The sequence below is a fragment of the Rhinatrema bivittatum genome, chromosome 9 (assembly GCF_901001135.1).
Source record: "Rhinatrema bivittatum chromosome 9, aRhiBiv1.1, whole genome shotgun sequence".
Classification (NCBI taxonomy): Eukaryota; Metazoa; Chordata; class Amphibia; order Gymnophiona; family Rhinatrematidae; genus Rhinatrema; species Rhinatrema bivittatum.
Genome location: NC_042623.1, coordinates 116,256,159 through 116,273,390, shown reverse-complemented (window position 1 = coordinate 116,273,390; position 17,232 = coordinate 116,256,159). Strand labels below are relative to the sequence as shown.

Here is a 17,232-nt window from a genome sequence, read left to right as displayed (position 1 = left end):
GAACCTTTCACAAGAAAGTTCATTGTCTTACATTTTGCCACCTTTTCATTCAAACAATGAAGACTCCACTGGGCTTCATCTGCACTCATCTCTGCAACCTCCTATGAGTACTTCTCCTCCAGAGGATATTGTATATCCTCCTTTTCTGCAGAAATGGTAGAACTTTCCTTCTCTTTGCAGTAACAGATGGAACTCACATTGGATATTTATTTTTGGCTTATTATAGTTCATAGAATGTCCCAAACACATGGTTGCTATACCACTGCAGACATCTACAGGAACTTCAATCAAGGATGAGATAGACACTTGGATTAAGCTTCCAGTTTCTAAAAATCTGTATATAAAATACAAAGTCCAAACCTATCCAAGTCACCAAAAGGTTTAACTTCCTCCATCAATCTGTTGTGGTAGAATCAACTCTGAAAATGCAAAGCATAGAAAGACCCACTCCACTTCACCACCTACTAAATATTCTGCCCTGTTGGACAGTACAGCAGAGAAGATTTTCTAGTCTGAGATTCCAGTATAGCAGCTCACCAATATATGGTATATGGTATTCATGCTGCAGAAATTAGAAAATGTGATGCAAGGCCTTTTGTCAGAGGCCGAGGATTCTCTGTTACCACTACTCAAAGATGCTAAGGAATGTAGTAAACACCTCATTAGACTAGCTTGTGAGGCATATGACACTTCTTCTTGGTGTCTTCTCCTAAAGTAGAAGTATTGTCTTCTGTAATACTGAGGGAAAGGTCTTCCAGGATGTTCATTTTTCTGTTACTGCTGCTGATAGAGGAAGCAGAGTAACACATTTATCATCAAAATCTATTGTATTTTAAACTCTCTGAAGATATTGTCCCCAGTATATGGTGCATCAGCAGATTTTCCATGAACTAACTTGCAGAGGACAGAACCCAAAGCCAGGCTAGTTTTCTGGCTCCAGTGGCTTTTTTAAAATTTAGATTTTATTGTTTATGATTTGATGATTTTGGTTTTATTTGTTAAGCTTATAAATATCAAGCTTAACTAATAAGCTTATAAATATCAAGCTTAACAAATAAAAACAAAATCATAAAATCATAAACAATAAAAGCTAAAAAAAAAAAAAGCCACTGGAGCCAGAAGACTAGCCTGGCTTTGGGTTCTGTCCTCTGCGAGTTTAATTGCAATTCTTGCTAGATACTCCTATCACACAATTCAGCAACCTTTCAATAGGAGGAAGGATACAAAATATGAGGTTACTCTATTAACTTGTCCTGTATATTCACCAGGATAAACGTCCTGCTGAATATACTAGGCCAAAGTTATCCAGTTACATACAGCAGGAGAGCTGAAAAACCTAACCAGCTATGTTGAATATAACCGGCTAGGTTTTTTAGTTATCCGGCCTTGTGGCCAGATAATTTGCTAAGGAGCCTGCAACCTGATTCTCTCCCTTCCCCAACCAAATTTAATAGATGGCCCTTTCAAGTCATGCACACCCAACACCCCAAACCTCACCTAAATTAGTGAAAAGTATTATAGTCCACAAGTCAGACCACCCTTTTCCTGTTTTGGTAATTATTTTCAAATCCAACTGCACCTTACACTGCTCCCCTAGACCATCCACCCCCCTTCAAGATACTCACCAAAAAACCTTGTGGGAAGCAAGGTGTAAACTCTGCTAACTAGCGGTCTTTGAATATGTGCCTATGCTCAGCGGTCGCCACTTAGCCATATAAGTCCCTTATATGGCTAAAAGTTACACGCACAAAAAGTAGGCATGTACTGGGCAAATCAGGGGTGAAACGAGTTAGGTGTATAACAGCCTAACTGCTGGTATTCGGAGGTAGACATGTAAGCACAAGTCTTAAGTTTAGAAGCATCATAGAGCAGGTCTAAACTTAGCTGGGTACAATTATCCAGTGAAGTGCACACATATACGTATAAATTCAGCGACTTCGCTGTGCCGCTGAATATACTTCATAACTTAACTGGATAGGTTCTAACCAGCTAAGTTACTTATATGGCCAGCTTTGAATATTGGGCCCTGTATCATTTTGTTGTGCTTATTTTTTTATTTTATTGGAATCCACCTAGAACAGACCCTGGCAATAAGCAGAATATAAATTATTGTAAATAAATAGGATTTCTGTGCTTCATAATACAAGATGCTTATCAGTAACAATTTTTTCCCTTTTTTTCACTTGTGTCCAAAGTGTTAACAAAATGCCTTGTAGTAGCTACCCATATGAGGATAAAAAATGTCTTTGTGTTTCTTTATTTGGAGAATTGGCTTATTTCTGGTCAAACTCCTCAAGAGACTTGCTCTTCTCTCTCTCTTACAGTGGAAACCCTTCAAATCATAGGTTTCATCATTGGTGCTCCAAAAGAACAATATGCTGCTTTCCTATATAATGGCATTTTTAGCAGCGCATCTAGACACCATGCAGAGGAAGGCTTTTCTTCCACCATAAGAGAGCTAGTCTTGATACAAATAATTCTGCTACTTATAAACCAAAAGCAGGTTTTTTCTTGAAACTTTATGAAAATGTTGTTATAATTAGTGAGGTTTGGGTGGACCCTTGGACACTGTGGCAGCTGACCACGCCCATGGGGAGAAGTCCCGTGAGGGATCACAGGTCAGGCTCAGCTTAGGACACACAAACACAGAGATTGATCTTTTCTCACAGGACAAGCAGGATGGTTGTCCTCACAAATGGGTGACATCGAGGATGGAGCCCACCACGGAAAACTTCTGTCAAAGTTTAAACAGAACTTTGACTGGCCCCTACTGGGCATGCCCAGCAAGGCACTGACCCTGCAGCCAGCAGGGGTCTCCCTTCAGTCTTCTTTTTTCCGCGCAGCAGTTGCCACGCGGTGAAAGGAGCTCTCTAACCACGTTCCTGACAGGAATTTGGAAATTAATTTCCTAAGAAAATTTGCCCCTCAGGGGTCTCCCTTCGACAAATTTTTTAGTCATCTTACGGAACCCGGTAAGTTTTTTGCCTTCTTCCATCGACTGCCGTCGATTTTGGTCCTCGAGGCCTGTGGGCACTTACCGATCCCCAGCCTAAATTTTGGCTTCCAGCCATGGCAACGGGGTTCCGTCGTTGTCCGGATTGTACCCGGACTATGTCCATCACAGACCCCCACAGGGTTTGTGTAATGTGTTTGGGTAGTGGGCATGATGTCCTGACTTGCACCAAATGTGCCTTAATGACACCCAAGGGTCGCAAAGCCAGGATGGAGAAGATGGGGCTCCTCTTCCATGCACCAACCCCAACGCCATCGATAGCATCGACGTCATCGGAACCGGCACCGTCGAAGTTGTACCATCATCGTCAACCCTCCGGTGACCGTCCGCCATCGATCGCTTCTCGGCCGTCGACTCCCGTCCCTTCCCCGGATGGGCGAGGGGATCGGAAAGAAAAGCACCGCCATCGACGGCATAAGTCTCGGCCTGTCGAGGATCCACAGCCATCGACCTCTGCTCAAGCCGAGCCACCGACAAAGAAGCCGCGAACAGACCGGATGCCCTCCACGTCTCGTTCGCCGGCATCGAGGAAACCCTCACCCTCTCGGGGTGTGGGAGCCGTGATCCCACCGGTTACGGTGGTCCCTCCGGCCCTGCCTCAGCCTCCCTCTCCCATCGAGCCGGGTATGGTTACCCCTGGTCTCCGGGCAGAACTGGACCGGCTGGTCCAGGAGGCCATCGAGAAAGCGATGAAGAAATTACAACCTCCATCGGCACTGTCTCCGGCACCGGTTCCAGTGCCACCCCCGGCACCGACACCGGCACCGGCTTCGCCACCGAGGAGGGAACCGACCACCGAGCCGTTGATACAAGCGCTAGCACCGCTACTGAGCCGCATGGAGGCACTCGTGACGGCCCTTCCATCGGTGATTCCAGTGCCATCGACAACACCACCGTCTCCGACTGGTTTCTCATCGGCAGGAGAAACACCGTTTCGAATTCCCCCTTCCGGGGTAGTTCCATCGGTACCTTCTGGTATATCTCCACCGATTTATCCTTCGGCTCCATCGATTCCGCGCCAGGCACCGATTCCATCGGCAGCACCGAAGCCATCGATGCCATTTCTGGTTCCACCTACTGCACCGATTCCACCTCTGTTTCCATCGATGCCTTCAGAGCCTCAGCCAGGTCCATCAGGGCTACAAGCCACACATGATCCCTACGATACCTGGGGTGATGATGATGATACCTCTTCTGACACAGATCTGCCTTCGCCACCATCTCCTACAGAGAGTAGAAAAAGATCTCCTCCTGAGGATCTATCTTTCATTAATTTTGTGAAAGAAATGTCAGAAGTTGTACCTTTTCAACTACAATCTGAAGCTGATGATAGACACCAGATGATGGAACTACTTCAATTTCTGGATGCTCCAAAAATCATCGCTTCCATCCCTATACACCAGGTGTTTTTGGATCTGCTCAAGAAAAACTGGGAATCTCCTTCATCGGTGTCACCAGTTAACAAGAAAGCTGACTCCACATACCTTGTCCAGTCAGCACCAGGTTTCCAAAAACCTCAACTGGATCATCGCTCTGTTGTGGTTGAGTCCGCGCAGAAGAAGGCCAAGCGTCTTAAGCCGCACTCTTCTACCCCACCTACCAGGGACAACAAGTTCCTGGATAGTGTAGGACGGAAAGTGTATCATGGAGCTACGTTGATTTCACGCATAGCTTCATATCAACTTTACATGACTCAATACAACAGAGCCATCTTTAAGCAGATGCAAGACTATGCTGACACGTTGCCGGATCAATACCAACCACAGCTTCAAGCCCTTCTTCACAAGGGATTTGAGGCAGGGAAGCACGAGATTAGGACTGCCTATGACATATTCGATGCTTCCACGAAGGTTTCAGCCACAGCCATCTCAGCCAGACGTTGGGCTTGGTTAAAGTCATCCAACCTTCGCCCAGAAGTCCAAGATCGTCTTGCTGATTTGCCCTGCTTAGGCGACAATTTGTTTGGAGAGCAAATTCAACAGATTGTGGCGGAGTTAAAAGACCACCATGAGACGTTGAAACAACTCTCATCTGTCCCACCTGAGGTGACCTCCAAGCAACCGCAAAAGAAGGACTCTAAGAAGTCATTCTTTCGACCACGTCGCTACTACCCTCCGTCAACTAGGGCTCGTCCTGCACGGTCCTCTAACATGCCTCAGCCTCGTCAGCCGAGAAAGCAAAGACCTACTGTAGCCCCACCTCCTGGGCCTACGGCGGGCCTTTGACTTCCCTGTATTGAGCACATGCCATCTCCCTCTTCCACACATCCCTGTGGGGGGTCGACTGTTCCACTTCTTACACCGTTGGAAACAGATCACCTCAGATCAGTGGGTGCTAGCAATTATCGCACAGGGTTACCACCTCAACTTCATAACACTTCCGCCAGACTCCCCGCCCCTTCAGGCATGGAGTCTAACCAGCCATTTCACTCAATTACATCAAGAAGTATCCCTTCTTCTACAATCAAAAGCTATAGAACCCGTCCCTCCTTGTCAACAAGGGAAAGGATTATATTCCAGATACTTCCTAATACCAAAGAAATCAGGGGGGCTACGTCCAATTCTGGACCTTCGGGCCCTCAACAAGTATCTGCAAAAAGAAAAGTTCAAGATGGTAACCCTGGGCGCCTTGCTCCCTCTGTTGCAAAAGGGGGATTAGCTGTGCTCTCTCGACCTCAAAGACGCTTATACCCACATTGCGATCACACAATCCCATCGCAAATATCTGCGGTTTCTTGTAGGCCACGACCATTATCAATACCGTGTCCTACCTTTCGGTCTGGCTTCTGCCCCACGAGTCTTTACCAAATGTCTCGTAGTGGTAGCAGCATTCCTAAGGAAGGAAGGTGTCCACGTCTACCCCTACCTGGACGATTGGCTAATCAGGGCCTCCTCCCAACATATAGCTCAATCCTCCCTAAAATTGACAATTCAAACACTCCTTTCCTTAGGGTTTCTTGTCAATTACGAGAAATCTTGCTTAGTCCCGTCTCAAACCTTATCCTTCATTGGAGCAGACTTGGACACCTTGCAGGCAAAGGCTTACCTTCCTCTTCAGAGGGTCCACACCCTAATATCCCTGGCTCGCCAGCTCCAGTCTCAAAACACTGCCACGGCTCGCCAGTTCCTCATTCTCCTAGGACACATGGCATCCTCGGTTCAAGTCACTCCCATGACCCGACTAGCCATGAGAGTAACACAATGGACTCTACGACACCAATGGATTCAAGCTTTTCAGCCTCTGTCCTCCATAGTCACAGTCACACAGGCCCTGCGCCTATCCTTAACCTGGTGGACAACTCAGGTCAACCTCCTTCAGGGCTTACCTTTTCTTCCACCGGATCCACAAGTAATCCTAACCACCAACGCTTCTCACATCGGTTGGGGAGCCCATGTGGATGAATTACAAACCCAAGGGTTATGGTCCAAAGAGGAGGCCGAACACCAGATAAATTTCCTGGAACTTCGCGCAATCCGCTATGCACTCCGAACTTTCAAAGATCATCTATTCCATCAGATAATCTTAATCCAGACGGACAACCAAGTGGCCATGTGGTACATAAACAAGCAGGGAGGCACAGGCTCCTTCCTTCTGTGTCAGGAAGCTGCGCAGATCTGGGCGGAAGCCCTCTCCCACTCTATGTACCTCAGGGCCACTTACCTGCCGGGAGTAGACAATGTATTGGCAGACCAGCTGAGCCGTGTCTTCAAGCCACACGAGTGGTCACTCGATCCTCTGGTAGTGACCTCTCTGTTTCACAAGTGGGGTTTTCCCCGCATAGACCTCTTTGCGTCCCCTCAGAACCACAAAGTGGACGATTACTGCTCTCTCATTCGGAGCCAACACTTTCAGCCGAGAGATGCCTTCTCCCTCAAGTGGACGACAGGTCTGCTTTATGCATTCCCTCCACTTCCTCTTCTGTCAAGGACTCTCGTGAAGCTACGCCAGGACGGAGGAACCATGATCCTGATAGCACCCCACTGGCCACGCCAAGTGTGGTTTCCCATACTCCAGGATCTCTCCATCCGCAGGCACATCCCTCTGGGAACGGATCCGCATCTGCTCACTCAAAACGACGGATGCCTCCTCCATCCCAACCTCCAAGCCTTGTCCCTGACGGCATGGATGTTGAAAGGTTAGTCCTTCAGCCTTTTAACCTTTCGGATTCGGTTTCTCGTGTCCTGATAGCTTCACGAAAGCCCTCTACCAGAAGATCCTATTCATATAAATGGAAAAGGTACACATCATGGTGCACTTCTCAGTCCCTTGATCCCCTTTCCTGTCCAATCTCTAAGTTCTTGGACTATTTATGGCACCTATCAGAATCCGGTCTAAAGACCTCTTCCATTAGGATGCATGTCAGTGCGGTAGCCGCCTTCCATAAAGGTGTACAGGGTGTCCCTATTTCAGTACAACCCCTGGTAGCACGTTTTCTTAAAGGCTTGCTCCATCTGAAGCCACCCTTACGTCCTCCGGCCCCATCTTGGGACCTTAACCTGGTTCTTGGTCATCTAATGAAACCTCCTTTCGAACCTCTGCACTCCTGTGAATTAAAGTATCTCACATGGAAAGTGTTATTCCTTTTGGCTATCACTTCAGCTCACAGGGTTAGTGAATTGCAGGCCCTAGTTACCTATCCGCCTTACACTAAGCTCCTGCAGGACCGGGCGGTACTCCGCACTCACCCTAAATTTTTACCTAAGGTAGTTTCTGAGTTTCATATTAATCAATCCATCATACTACCTATCTTTTTTCCCAGGCCCCACTCCAACTCCGGGGAACAGACTCTGCATACCCTAGACTGCAAACGAGCTCTAGCTTTTTATCTAGACCGTACAGTTGCTCACAGGAAGAGCACTCAATTATTTGTCTCTTTCCATCCTAACAAGTTAGGACATCCTGTGGGTAAGCAGGCTCTTTCCTCCTGGTTGGCGGACTGCATTTCTTTTTGCTATCAGCAAGCTGGCATTCCTTTTCAAGACCGTGTGAAAGCACACTCTGTGAGGGCCATGGCGACGTCAGTGGCACACCTTCGATCGGTGCCGCTTCCTGACATCTGCAAAGCTGCAACCTGGAGTTCTCTCCATACCTTTGCAGCCCACTATTGTTTGGACAAAGCTGGAAGACAGGACTCCATCTTCAGCCAATCTGTCTTGCGTAACCTTTTTCCAACGTGATGTACCAACACCCTTCCACCTTCCCGGTAGGGTGCGGATGCCCTTTACCAAATACCACCCCAGTTGTTGTGCCTGTTGCACGTCATTGGGTGCATTTGGTGCAAGTCAGGACATCCTCAGCTCGGTACTCACCCATTTGTGAGGACAACCATCCTGCTTTTCCTGTGAGAAAGCAAATGTTGCTTACCTGATGTAACAGGTGTTCTCACAGGACAGCAGGATGTTAGTCCTCACGAAACCCGCCCGCCACCCCGCGGTGTTGGGTTTGTTTTGTTTTTACTTTTTAGGCACTGCCTGTAGCTTTGAAAATCAGACTGAAGGGAGACCCCTGCTGGCTGCAGGGTCAGGGCCTTGCTGGGCATGCCCAGTAGGGGCCAGTCAAAGTTCTGTTTAAACTTTGACAGAAGTTTTCCGTGGTGGGCTCCATCCTCGATGTCACCCATTTGTGAGGACTAACATCCTGCTGTCCTGTGAGAACACCTGTTACATCAGGTAAGCAACATTTGCTTTATTAGACAATGTGATGAAGCCACTAGAGGTGGCAGTGGTGAGCAGCAGAAGTAGCCCGGCTGGGCTAGTATCCCTCAGGCGCTGGAACAGCGACTCCTCCGGTAGCAGTGCTGTAGTGGAGAACCCCAGGATAGGGTGAGCAGGCCCTCGAGGAGCGAGTACCTGATCCCTGAGAGCTGAGAGGCTTAAAGGTAATGTACTCACACAGCAGTTCCATGTAGGAGATGGCACTAGGGCTGGAACGGAGACAGGTCCTCGACGAGTGAGTACCTAGTTCCAGGGAACAGCTCTGAGGTGAAGATGGTAGTACTCACTGCTGTTGAAGATAGCGAATCCTTCCAGGTAGAAGAGAAGGTAGGAGCAGGCAGCGAGTCAGGGAACATGGGCCCTCGAGGAGCGAGTACCGGTTTCCTGATAGCGACCTGAAAAGCAAGTGAGGCCCCCAAGGAGCGAGTACCCCGTTAGCATTAAGAGTCCAATGGAAGATTGGAGAGGCAGAGTAGCTGGGTACGGAGAGCAAATCCCATCCGTAAGATTCCCCCTTGCTAACTCAAAGGCTAGCAAACATTGTAGACTTTAAATATCCGGGCAGCGTGATGTCATCACAGGGGGACGCCCCTGAGGTTCGCGTCAAGTAGGAAATAGTGAGGGGCGCGTGGCGCGTGCGCCCTAAGGTACCAGCAGAGCATGGTGGGAGGCAGCGCCCAAGCCGGTCCAAGGACGCTGGAGAGGACGGCAAGCAGACGCCGCGGCAGCCAGGCGTCCATCCATAGTGAGAGGAGGTGCAAAGAAAGAAAGGTAGGCGGAGTGAAGCCGTCAGGAAGGGACGGTTGCAACAAATGTTGAATCATATGACTGCAATGTTCCTTGTATTTATTTATTAAAATAGTTATCCCCCTATATAGACACAATCGTATTAGATGGATTACAGTATATATAACAAGAAACATAAAAACAATATAAAATTACATACACAGACAACAAAAAACTCACATCCTGACTACTTGCAAGTCTGAACACTTTTATACCAGAGTTATCCATAAGCCTCTTGGAATAAAATAGCTTTAAGCTGCTTGCGGAAGAGAACTATATCATCAAATGCTCGTAAAGCATCAAGAAGGGCATTCCAGAGAGTTGGACCTGCTGAAAACAATGTTCAATGTTTTTTGGTTTCTAAGAGATGGGCCTCTTTAATAGAGGGAGTCATTGACAAAAGTTTTCCTGAGGACCTTAACTCTTAGAAAGGACAGAATAATCCAGGAGAATCTTAACATAAATGCCAGCTTGCTTTAGGATTTTGAATATCAAAATTAAAATCTTAAATTTAATCTGCTGCTCTATGGGTAACCAATGCAGTTCCCTCAGTACTGGGTTAATATGCTCCCATGGAGTCCTATTATTGCTTTCCAGAAAGTAGGTGAGCAGCAAAATTCTGCAATACCTGCAGTGCTTTTAAGCAGCTAGTAGGCAATCCAATGTGCAAGGAATTGCAGTAATACACAGTAGTTGATAGACTTGTAAGATGGTCCTCAAATCTTCTGTATCAAGAATATATTTCAAATGTCTGAATAATCATAATGGCCATGCTCAGTGCCACTTGAAATGTCATTGGAACTAGCAACTTCAGCCAACACTCTCATCTGCTCCCTGAAGTGGTGGTTAGATCCAGAAAATCTTTTTGAAGTCCGTATTTTCACCAGCTTCTCTTAGAGAAAATAACTGAAGATACATGCATTCTGGACTGGAGAGCATCAGCAGTCACTACTCCTAAAGAACCTGGTCACCAGCAAAAAGTTCTCTTCATATCAATTATCTGTAATGCAACCATTTACAGTGTGTTCAGAATAATCAGTCCTTGGTTAAAGGAGACAATTGTCCTAATCTAAACAGACAACCAGATAGCCATGTTCTACACAAACAAACAAGGAAGAATAGACTCTTATCAGAAGGCATGCAGAATTTGGGATTGGGTAATCTGGAAGAGGTTTCTGCAAGTCACCTATCTTCCAATGACTTGAAATTCAATTGGCAGACCGGTTCAGTTGCCAGCTGCAGCCACACGAATGCCCATTGGCCCATCAAAGAGCAATGAACCTTTTCTTCTTCTGAGGAATGCCTTTGTGGCAGTGCAAACAACAGGATTCACACTTACTGTTCTATAGTACCCTCTATGAACAGGCTGCTGGCAGTTACTTTCTCAATTCCATGCAATTGTGCCGCCTTTCTGCATATCTACAAATTCCTTTAGTAACCAGAACTATTCAAAAGTTCAGAAGGGAGGCGAGAACATATGATTATAATTGTTTCCTTTTGAACTTGTCAAGCATGGTTTCCTTGGCTGCGATGCCTAGTGGGTACTGGTGCACCCTTATCTAGACGATTTGCTCATCAGAGCAAAGTCGGAAGTGGCGTGTTGTGTGGCAGTGCAGAAGGTAATTAACACCCTGGAATCTCTAGGCTGGGTGCTGAATTTGGAGAAGAGCCAGCTGATCCCATCTCGGACCCTAAACTACTTGGGAGCTCGGTTCGACACTCTGAAAGGCAAGGTGTTTCTCTCGGAGGAGAGAGTCTGCAAGTTACAGATGCAAGTCCGGGGTCTGTTGATTTTACAGGTTCCCAGAGCCTGGGATTTTTTGCAGGTTCTAGGTTCAATGGCATCAACGCTGGAGTTGGTGCCATGGGCTTTTGCATATATGAGACCGCTACAGAGAGCTCTGTTGGCACAGTGGAATCCGTTGTCGGAAGTTTCATATGCCCGTCTCGCTCGATGGTCATGCATGGAACAGTCTGTCTTGGTGGCTGCAGATGACCAATGGGTCGATCTGGAAGTCCCAGGTTGGATATTTCTTACTACCGATGCCAGCGACAAATCGACCCAGGGCGTTTGGTTGGCAGAAGAAGCCTCTTAGTCTATCAATTGCTTAGGGACCAGAGCAGTGTGGCTAGCGTAGTTTGATTTTCTACCTTTGGTTCAAGGCAGCTCAGTGAAGGTCTTGTCGGACAGTGCGACGACCGTAGCATATTTCAATCAGCATGGAGGAACCAAGAGTCGTGCAATGGCCCAGGAGGCCCAGGAGTTAATTCTTTGTGCGGAACAGCACTTGATTCAGATAGTGGCATCTCATATCGCAGGGGTCGAAAATGTTCAAATAGATTTTCTAAGTCAGAGAATGCTAGGTCCAGGGGAATGGGAGTTACCTGATTCAGTGATGCAGCTCATCTGAGAAAGGTGGGCCTGTCCCCATATGGATCTAATGGCAACGTGTCTCAGTTTAAAGGCATCTCACTTTTCAGTCGAAGACGGGAATACAGGGCCAAAGGTGTTGATGCTCTGGTAATACCCTGGCCTCAGGGGGGGTTCTACTTTACATATTTCCTCCTTGGCCTCTGTTAAGAAAAATTTTGTGTCGGATAGAGAGACATCCTGGAGAAGTGGTGATGGTAGCCCCAGAGTGGCCTTGTCAGCTGTGGTTCGCAGATATGGTCAATATGGCAGTGGACGGACCATTACGCTTCAATCATCTTCCTCGTCTTCTTTGACAGGGCCCCATATTTTCAGACCAGGCAGATCACTTTTGTCTAGCAGCCAGGCTTTTGAGAGGCAGCGTTTGAAACAAAGAGGGTACCCAGAGGCGGTTATTACTACTCTTCTGCAAGCTAGACGGACCTCTACTTTATTGTCTTATATCTGAGGGTAGAAGGACTTTGAGGCATGGTGTATAACTAAAGGTGTACAAGCCTTACGGTCTTCGATGACTCAGATTTTATCTTTCCTTCAAGAAGGTTTGATCAAAGGCTTGGCTTTCAAATCCCTCAGAGTACAGGTAGTGGCTCTGGCTTGTTTATGTGGTAGAGTTGCGGGTTGCATGTTGTCCTCTCATCCTGATGTGGTTAGGTTTCTTCGGGGGGTTAAGAATTTGTGCCCTCCAGTGAGGAGAGTTTGTCCATCCTGGAATCTTAATCTCATTCTCTGAGATTTGTGTGAGCCACCTTTTGAACCTCTCCACAGAGCGACGCTTAAGGATTTGACTTTGAAGGTCATTTTCCTGGTAGCCATTTGTTCTGCGAAGAGAATCTCTTGAGTTACAGGCTTTATCTTGCCGTGATCCACTCCTTCAAATCTCGGACTCAGGAGTGTCCTTGCGGATGATTCCCTCGTTTCTTACCAAGGTGGTATCTGCTTTTATGTTAATTAGACAGTGGAGCTTCCGGCTTTTCCAGAATTGGATGCTTCCTCACCTCATGCACGGGAGCTTAGGCTGTTAGACGTCCATAGAACTTTGCTGAGGTATCTCAAGGTAACAAATGATTTTAGGAGATCTGATCATCTTTTCACTTTAGGGAATGGTTCGAAGAAAGGTACCCAGGCTTCCAAGGTTTCCATTGTGAGGTGGCTTGAGGAGGCTATTGGGTCAGCATACATTCTCAAAGGCCGTCAGGTGCCTGATGGCTTGAGGGCTCACTCTACACAGTCTCAGGCAGCCTCATGGGCAGAGGCCCAGTTGGTTTCACCACAGGAAATTTATAGAGCAGCGACTTGGAATTTGCTGCATACTTTTGCAAGGCACTACCATCTAGATGTAGAGGATATAGAGTGTCGTTTGGCGAGAGTGTCCTGCGAGTGGGACTCTTCAGGTCCCACCCTAAGTAGGGAGCTTTGGTACAACCCAGGAGTCTGGACTGATCCGGGTACATACAGGAAAATGAAAATTGGTTCTTACCTGCTAATTTTCATTCCTGAAGTACCACGGATCAGTCCAGAACCCGCCCAATCTATGGAGGTGAAGAGTTGTCCGCTCAGCTGTAATTTTTTGGTACAAACTTTTCAGGGTATGGAATATAGAATTGTTGGAGAAGTTTTTACGAGTTTTGCAAGTGTTTTGTGCTTGGGTACAGGTCAATAATGAGGAACTGCAGGTGGCACCTGCGTTTATGAAGCAGTGTAGTGAAACTTTCTCTGTCTCCATCTGCTGGCAGGGATGCATAAACCCAGGAGTCTGGACTGATCCATGTTACTACAGGAATGAAAATTAGCAGGTAAGAACCAATTTTCCTATAATTTCCATGATTTTTTCCATCAGTGAAATCAGTTTCACCTGTGTATAGTTTCCCGGATCACCCTTGGAGCCTTTTTAAAAGATTGAGATTACATTGGCCACACTCCAATCTTCGGGTACAATAGAGGATTGTAATGCTAGCTTGAAAATTAACAGATCTGCAGTTTCAGTTTTTAGTTCTTCCAGAACTCTGTACACCATCCAGTCCTTATGCTTTTTCCTATTTTCATCAGATGGATCCTTTTTCCAATTTTTAAAATAAGTTTTTGTTAAAATAGCCTTTTTCACTTCACCTTTTAACTAAGCCAGCAGTCCTTCCTTCCACTTTTTTTTAAAGCCTGGAATACATTTGGACTAGATTTCCAAGATGGTACAATGACTATGCCTGATGTAGCTGCACCTTTTTTTTTCCTAACTTATATCTCCTCATTTTATTAGTTTCCCTTTGAAAGTGTAATGCTAGAGCTGTAGATTTACTTAACGTCTTCCCTCCATTCATTAAGTCAGAATTAATCGCACTGTGATCACTGTTGCAGAGCAGCCCTGCCACCATTACTTCTCTGTACCAAAAATGTCTCCCCCTCTCATCTGGTCCTGGACCAACTGCTCCATGAAGAACTTATTTATTTCATCTAGAAACTTTACCTCTCTATTGTATCCTGACATTATATTTATCCAGTCAATATTGTGGTAATTGAAATCTCCCATTATTACTGTGCTACCGAATTTCTTAGCTTCCTTAAACACTGTTAGATTTCATTGTCCATCTGTTCTTTTTGGCCAGGTGGACAATAGATAATTCCACTGCTGTACTCTACTCTTCCCTGTCACACATGGAATTTTCACCATAAAGATTCTACTGTGCATTTAGTCTCCTTACACTACACTGCCAATGAGTGGTGGCCTTGCACCGGCCTGCTTCGCCTATGCCACTCTAATGTGCTGCCACTTGCACTTACAGCTTCAGGTTTTAGCTGGCAGTAGAAGTAGAATGTACTCCCGCCAGTAACATTGCTCCTCCTGTCACTGCTGCTGGGGGCCAGATGAAATTCAGTCCAGGATCGCATCTAACCCTCAGGCCATAGTTTGGGGGACCCCTGCCCTTACAGCTTTTTCTCTCACTTCCTCTTCACATCCCCATCACTTTTCTCTCACATCCTGTCACCTAATTTTCCCAACCCTCCCCCCCCCCCGCCCCCAGTTCCTTTAATCTCTCCATCCCATCCTGTCATCCCCTTTCCCCCACCCCCTCAGCTAGTCGTGAAACTCAACATCTGCCACCTCTGCAGCTGGCAGTAGGAGGATGAGGAGAGTGAAAGTACTTTGAACCACCGCATCATTCTTTTGTTGCCAAAAGCCCGAATATAGGATGTTGAACCACACATAGCACGCCATCTTCAGGCTGCAAAGGAGAAGGATGTGACCAGAGGCATTACTACTTATTGTCCTCTATCTGCAAAATCATAATAAGGAAAAAAAAGCCATCTAGAGAACACTCTTCAAAGCCAATCACCTGGGTAAATAGTGATTTACCCAGGTAAATAGGTCTGTCTGAATTATTGCTCTCAGAAAGGCTAAAGAGTAAACACATGCTTTCAACCACATTAAAAATTGGCATTCTTGGGGTTGTGTTTAGTTTGGGAGAATAAAGTAAGCATGCAGAATGTAATTTTCAAATTTGCAAGCATATTTTTCCTGCTTTTCTATGTCCACAGAAAAAAGCAGTATAAAGTCCACAGGTAGTTTGTCAGCAGATACTCGCATAAGCAACTTTTCATTGAAAATTGCCTGCCAGGACTATGGGTACAAAACTACCTATGGACCTTTCACCTAATCACTCTGTTTCACCTAATCACTCTGTTGGCTGTTCACTCAAGCTTACCGTTGAAGGAACTTTTTATCAACCACATTGACTCTCACCTGACCGCTTCCCTAACTCCCCCCCCCCCCCCCGGTCCCTCCCCCGCCACCTCCCCCCCTCCTTACCTCTCCATGTCTCCCCCCGTCCATAAGATTTATGAATAATTGTGTATAATTGCCTAAGATTAACCTACAGCCGAGCTTAGCCGATTATGTATCGCTTTCTTTTGTTCTTCATTGTTCTCAATGACCATTTTACCACTCTTCAGTTGTTATCGTTTTAAAATATCTTTCCTGTCCTCCAGCTCCCATGTTTTTCGCTCCCTGTTTGATGTAACTTTTACCTTCTATATAGTTGTTAATTGGTTTCCCCTGTTCTATTGTAAACCGGTACGATAAGACCGCGTCTTATAGTAAAAGAATTTTAAAAAATAAATAAATAAATAAATAAATAATCAGGTTACTAAAAATTGCCCTCATAATTAGAGATGTGAAAAATAATTATAGGGGAATAAAAATGTTAGTGTCTTATTTCTGATACTTATGTAAGTTGGATCTGAAACTTAACATGATTTTATGTTATAGAGATATGTTCTTTATACGCTCCTTTGTATCAGTACCAATAAAAGTCATTTCCCAAGAAGAACAGGCTTGAGGCATGCAGTTGTGGGCTTTCATTACTTATGCTTTTTTTCTGTTTAATCTTTCTAGATGATTTTCCTAAACCTCAGATTACTGTCCAGCCTGAAACCCAGTCGGCAATAAAGGGTTCCAATGTGAGTTTTATCTGCTCAGCTGCCAGCAGCAGTAACTCCCCAATGACATTTGCATGGAGGAAAGACAATGAATTGCTGCATGACGCTGAGATTGAAAATTATGCACACCTCCGAGCTCAAGGCGGTGAAGTTATGGAATACACTACTATCTTGCGTATGCATAAGGTTGAATTTGGCAATGAAGGAAAATACCAGTGTGTTATTTCAAATCACTTTGGTTCATCGTACTCCGTAAAAGCTAAGCTCACAGTGAACAGTATGTATATCATTGTAATTTGTAAATTTTGAGAAAATGTGCATTACAGAGGAATGTGGAGTAGGCTTTGGCTTCATACTTAACATTTATAGGAGGAAGGACTCTGAATAGGTTTCAGCCTCAAATAGTTTGTAAAGTCTTATTAAAGATCATAATTTTTAATTCTGAAGGTTTTACTGAATTTTTATGCACCAGAATCTTTCTTAAAGCTGTAACTATTATTGAAACAGAGGATCATAAAAGGAAGAATACTTGGGACAGTTTTCAGAAGTTTTTTAGTACGTAAACTGGTATCTACTTGTAGAAAAATGCCTTCTGAAAATTGACATCCACCCCCCCCACCCCTCATCCAGTATGTGATGAAAAGGGATGAACAAGGGTTAACCCTCTAAAATATGCATGGGGATATCATTTTGAAATCCCTAAATGTAAATTTTACTCCATGGCACTGGTACATTGGTGGAATTTCAAAGGAAAATTCTGCTTGGAATTTCTCTTTTAAAAAAAAACTGTCTCACAGGTACAAAGTAGCTGAGGTCTTACAAGCTAAATACTGAAACAGAAAATGCATCCCACTAAGATC

At 45.6% G+C, this 17,232-nt stretch overlaps 1 protein-coding gene across 3 annotated transcripts in view; it reads left to right on the top strand.

Annotated features, from left to right (window-relative positions):
* The window catches only part of LRIG3 (leucine rich repeats and immunoglobulin like domains 3), a 266,498-nt gene that overhangs the window by 216,202 nt on the left and 33,064 nt on the right, over window positions 1-17,232 (top strand). For all 3 annotated transcript variants that reach the window (XM_029615808.1, XM_029615807.1, XM_029615809.1), the window contains exon 13: window positions 16,329-16,649. In XM_029615808.1, the coding sequence (XP_029471668.1) occupies window positions 16,329-16,649 (321 nt within the window). The remainder of the gene's footprint in view (window positions 1-16,328; window positions 16,650-17,232) is intronic.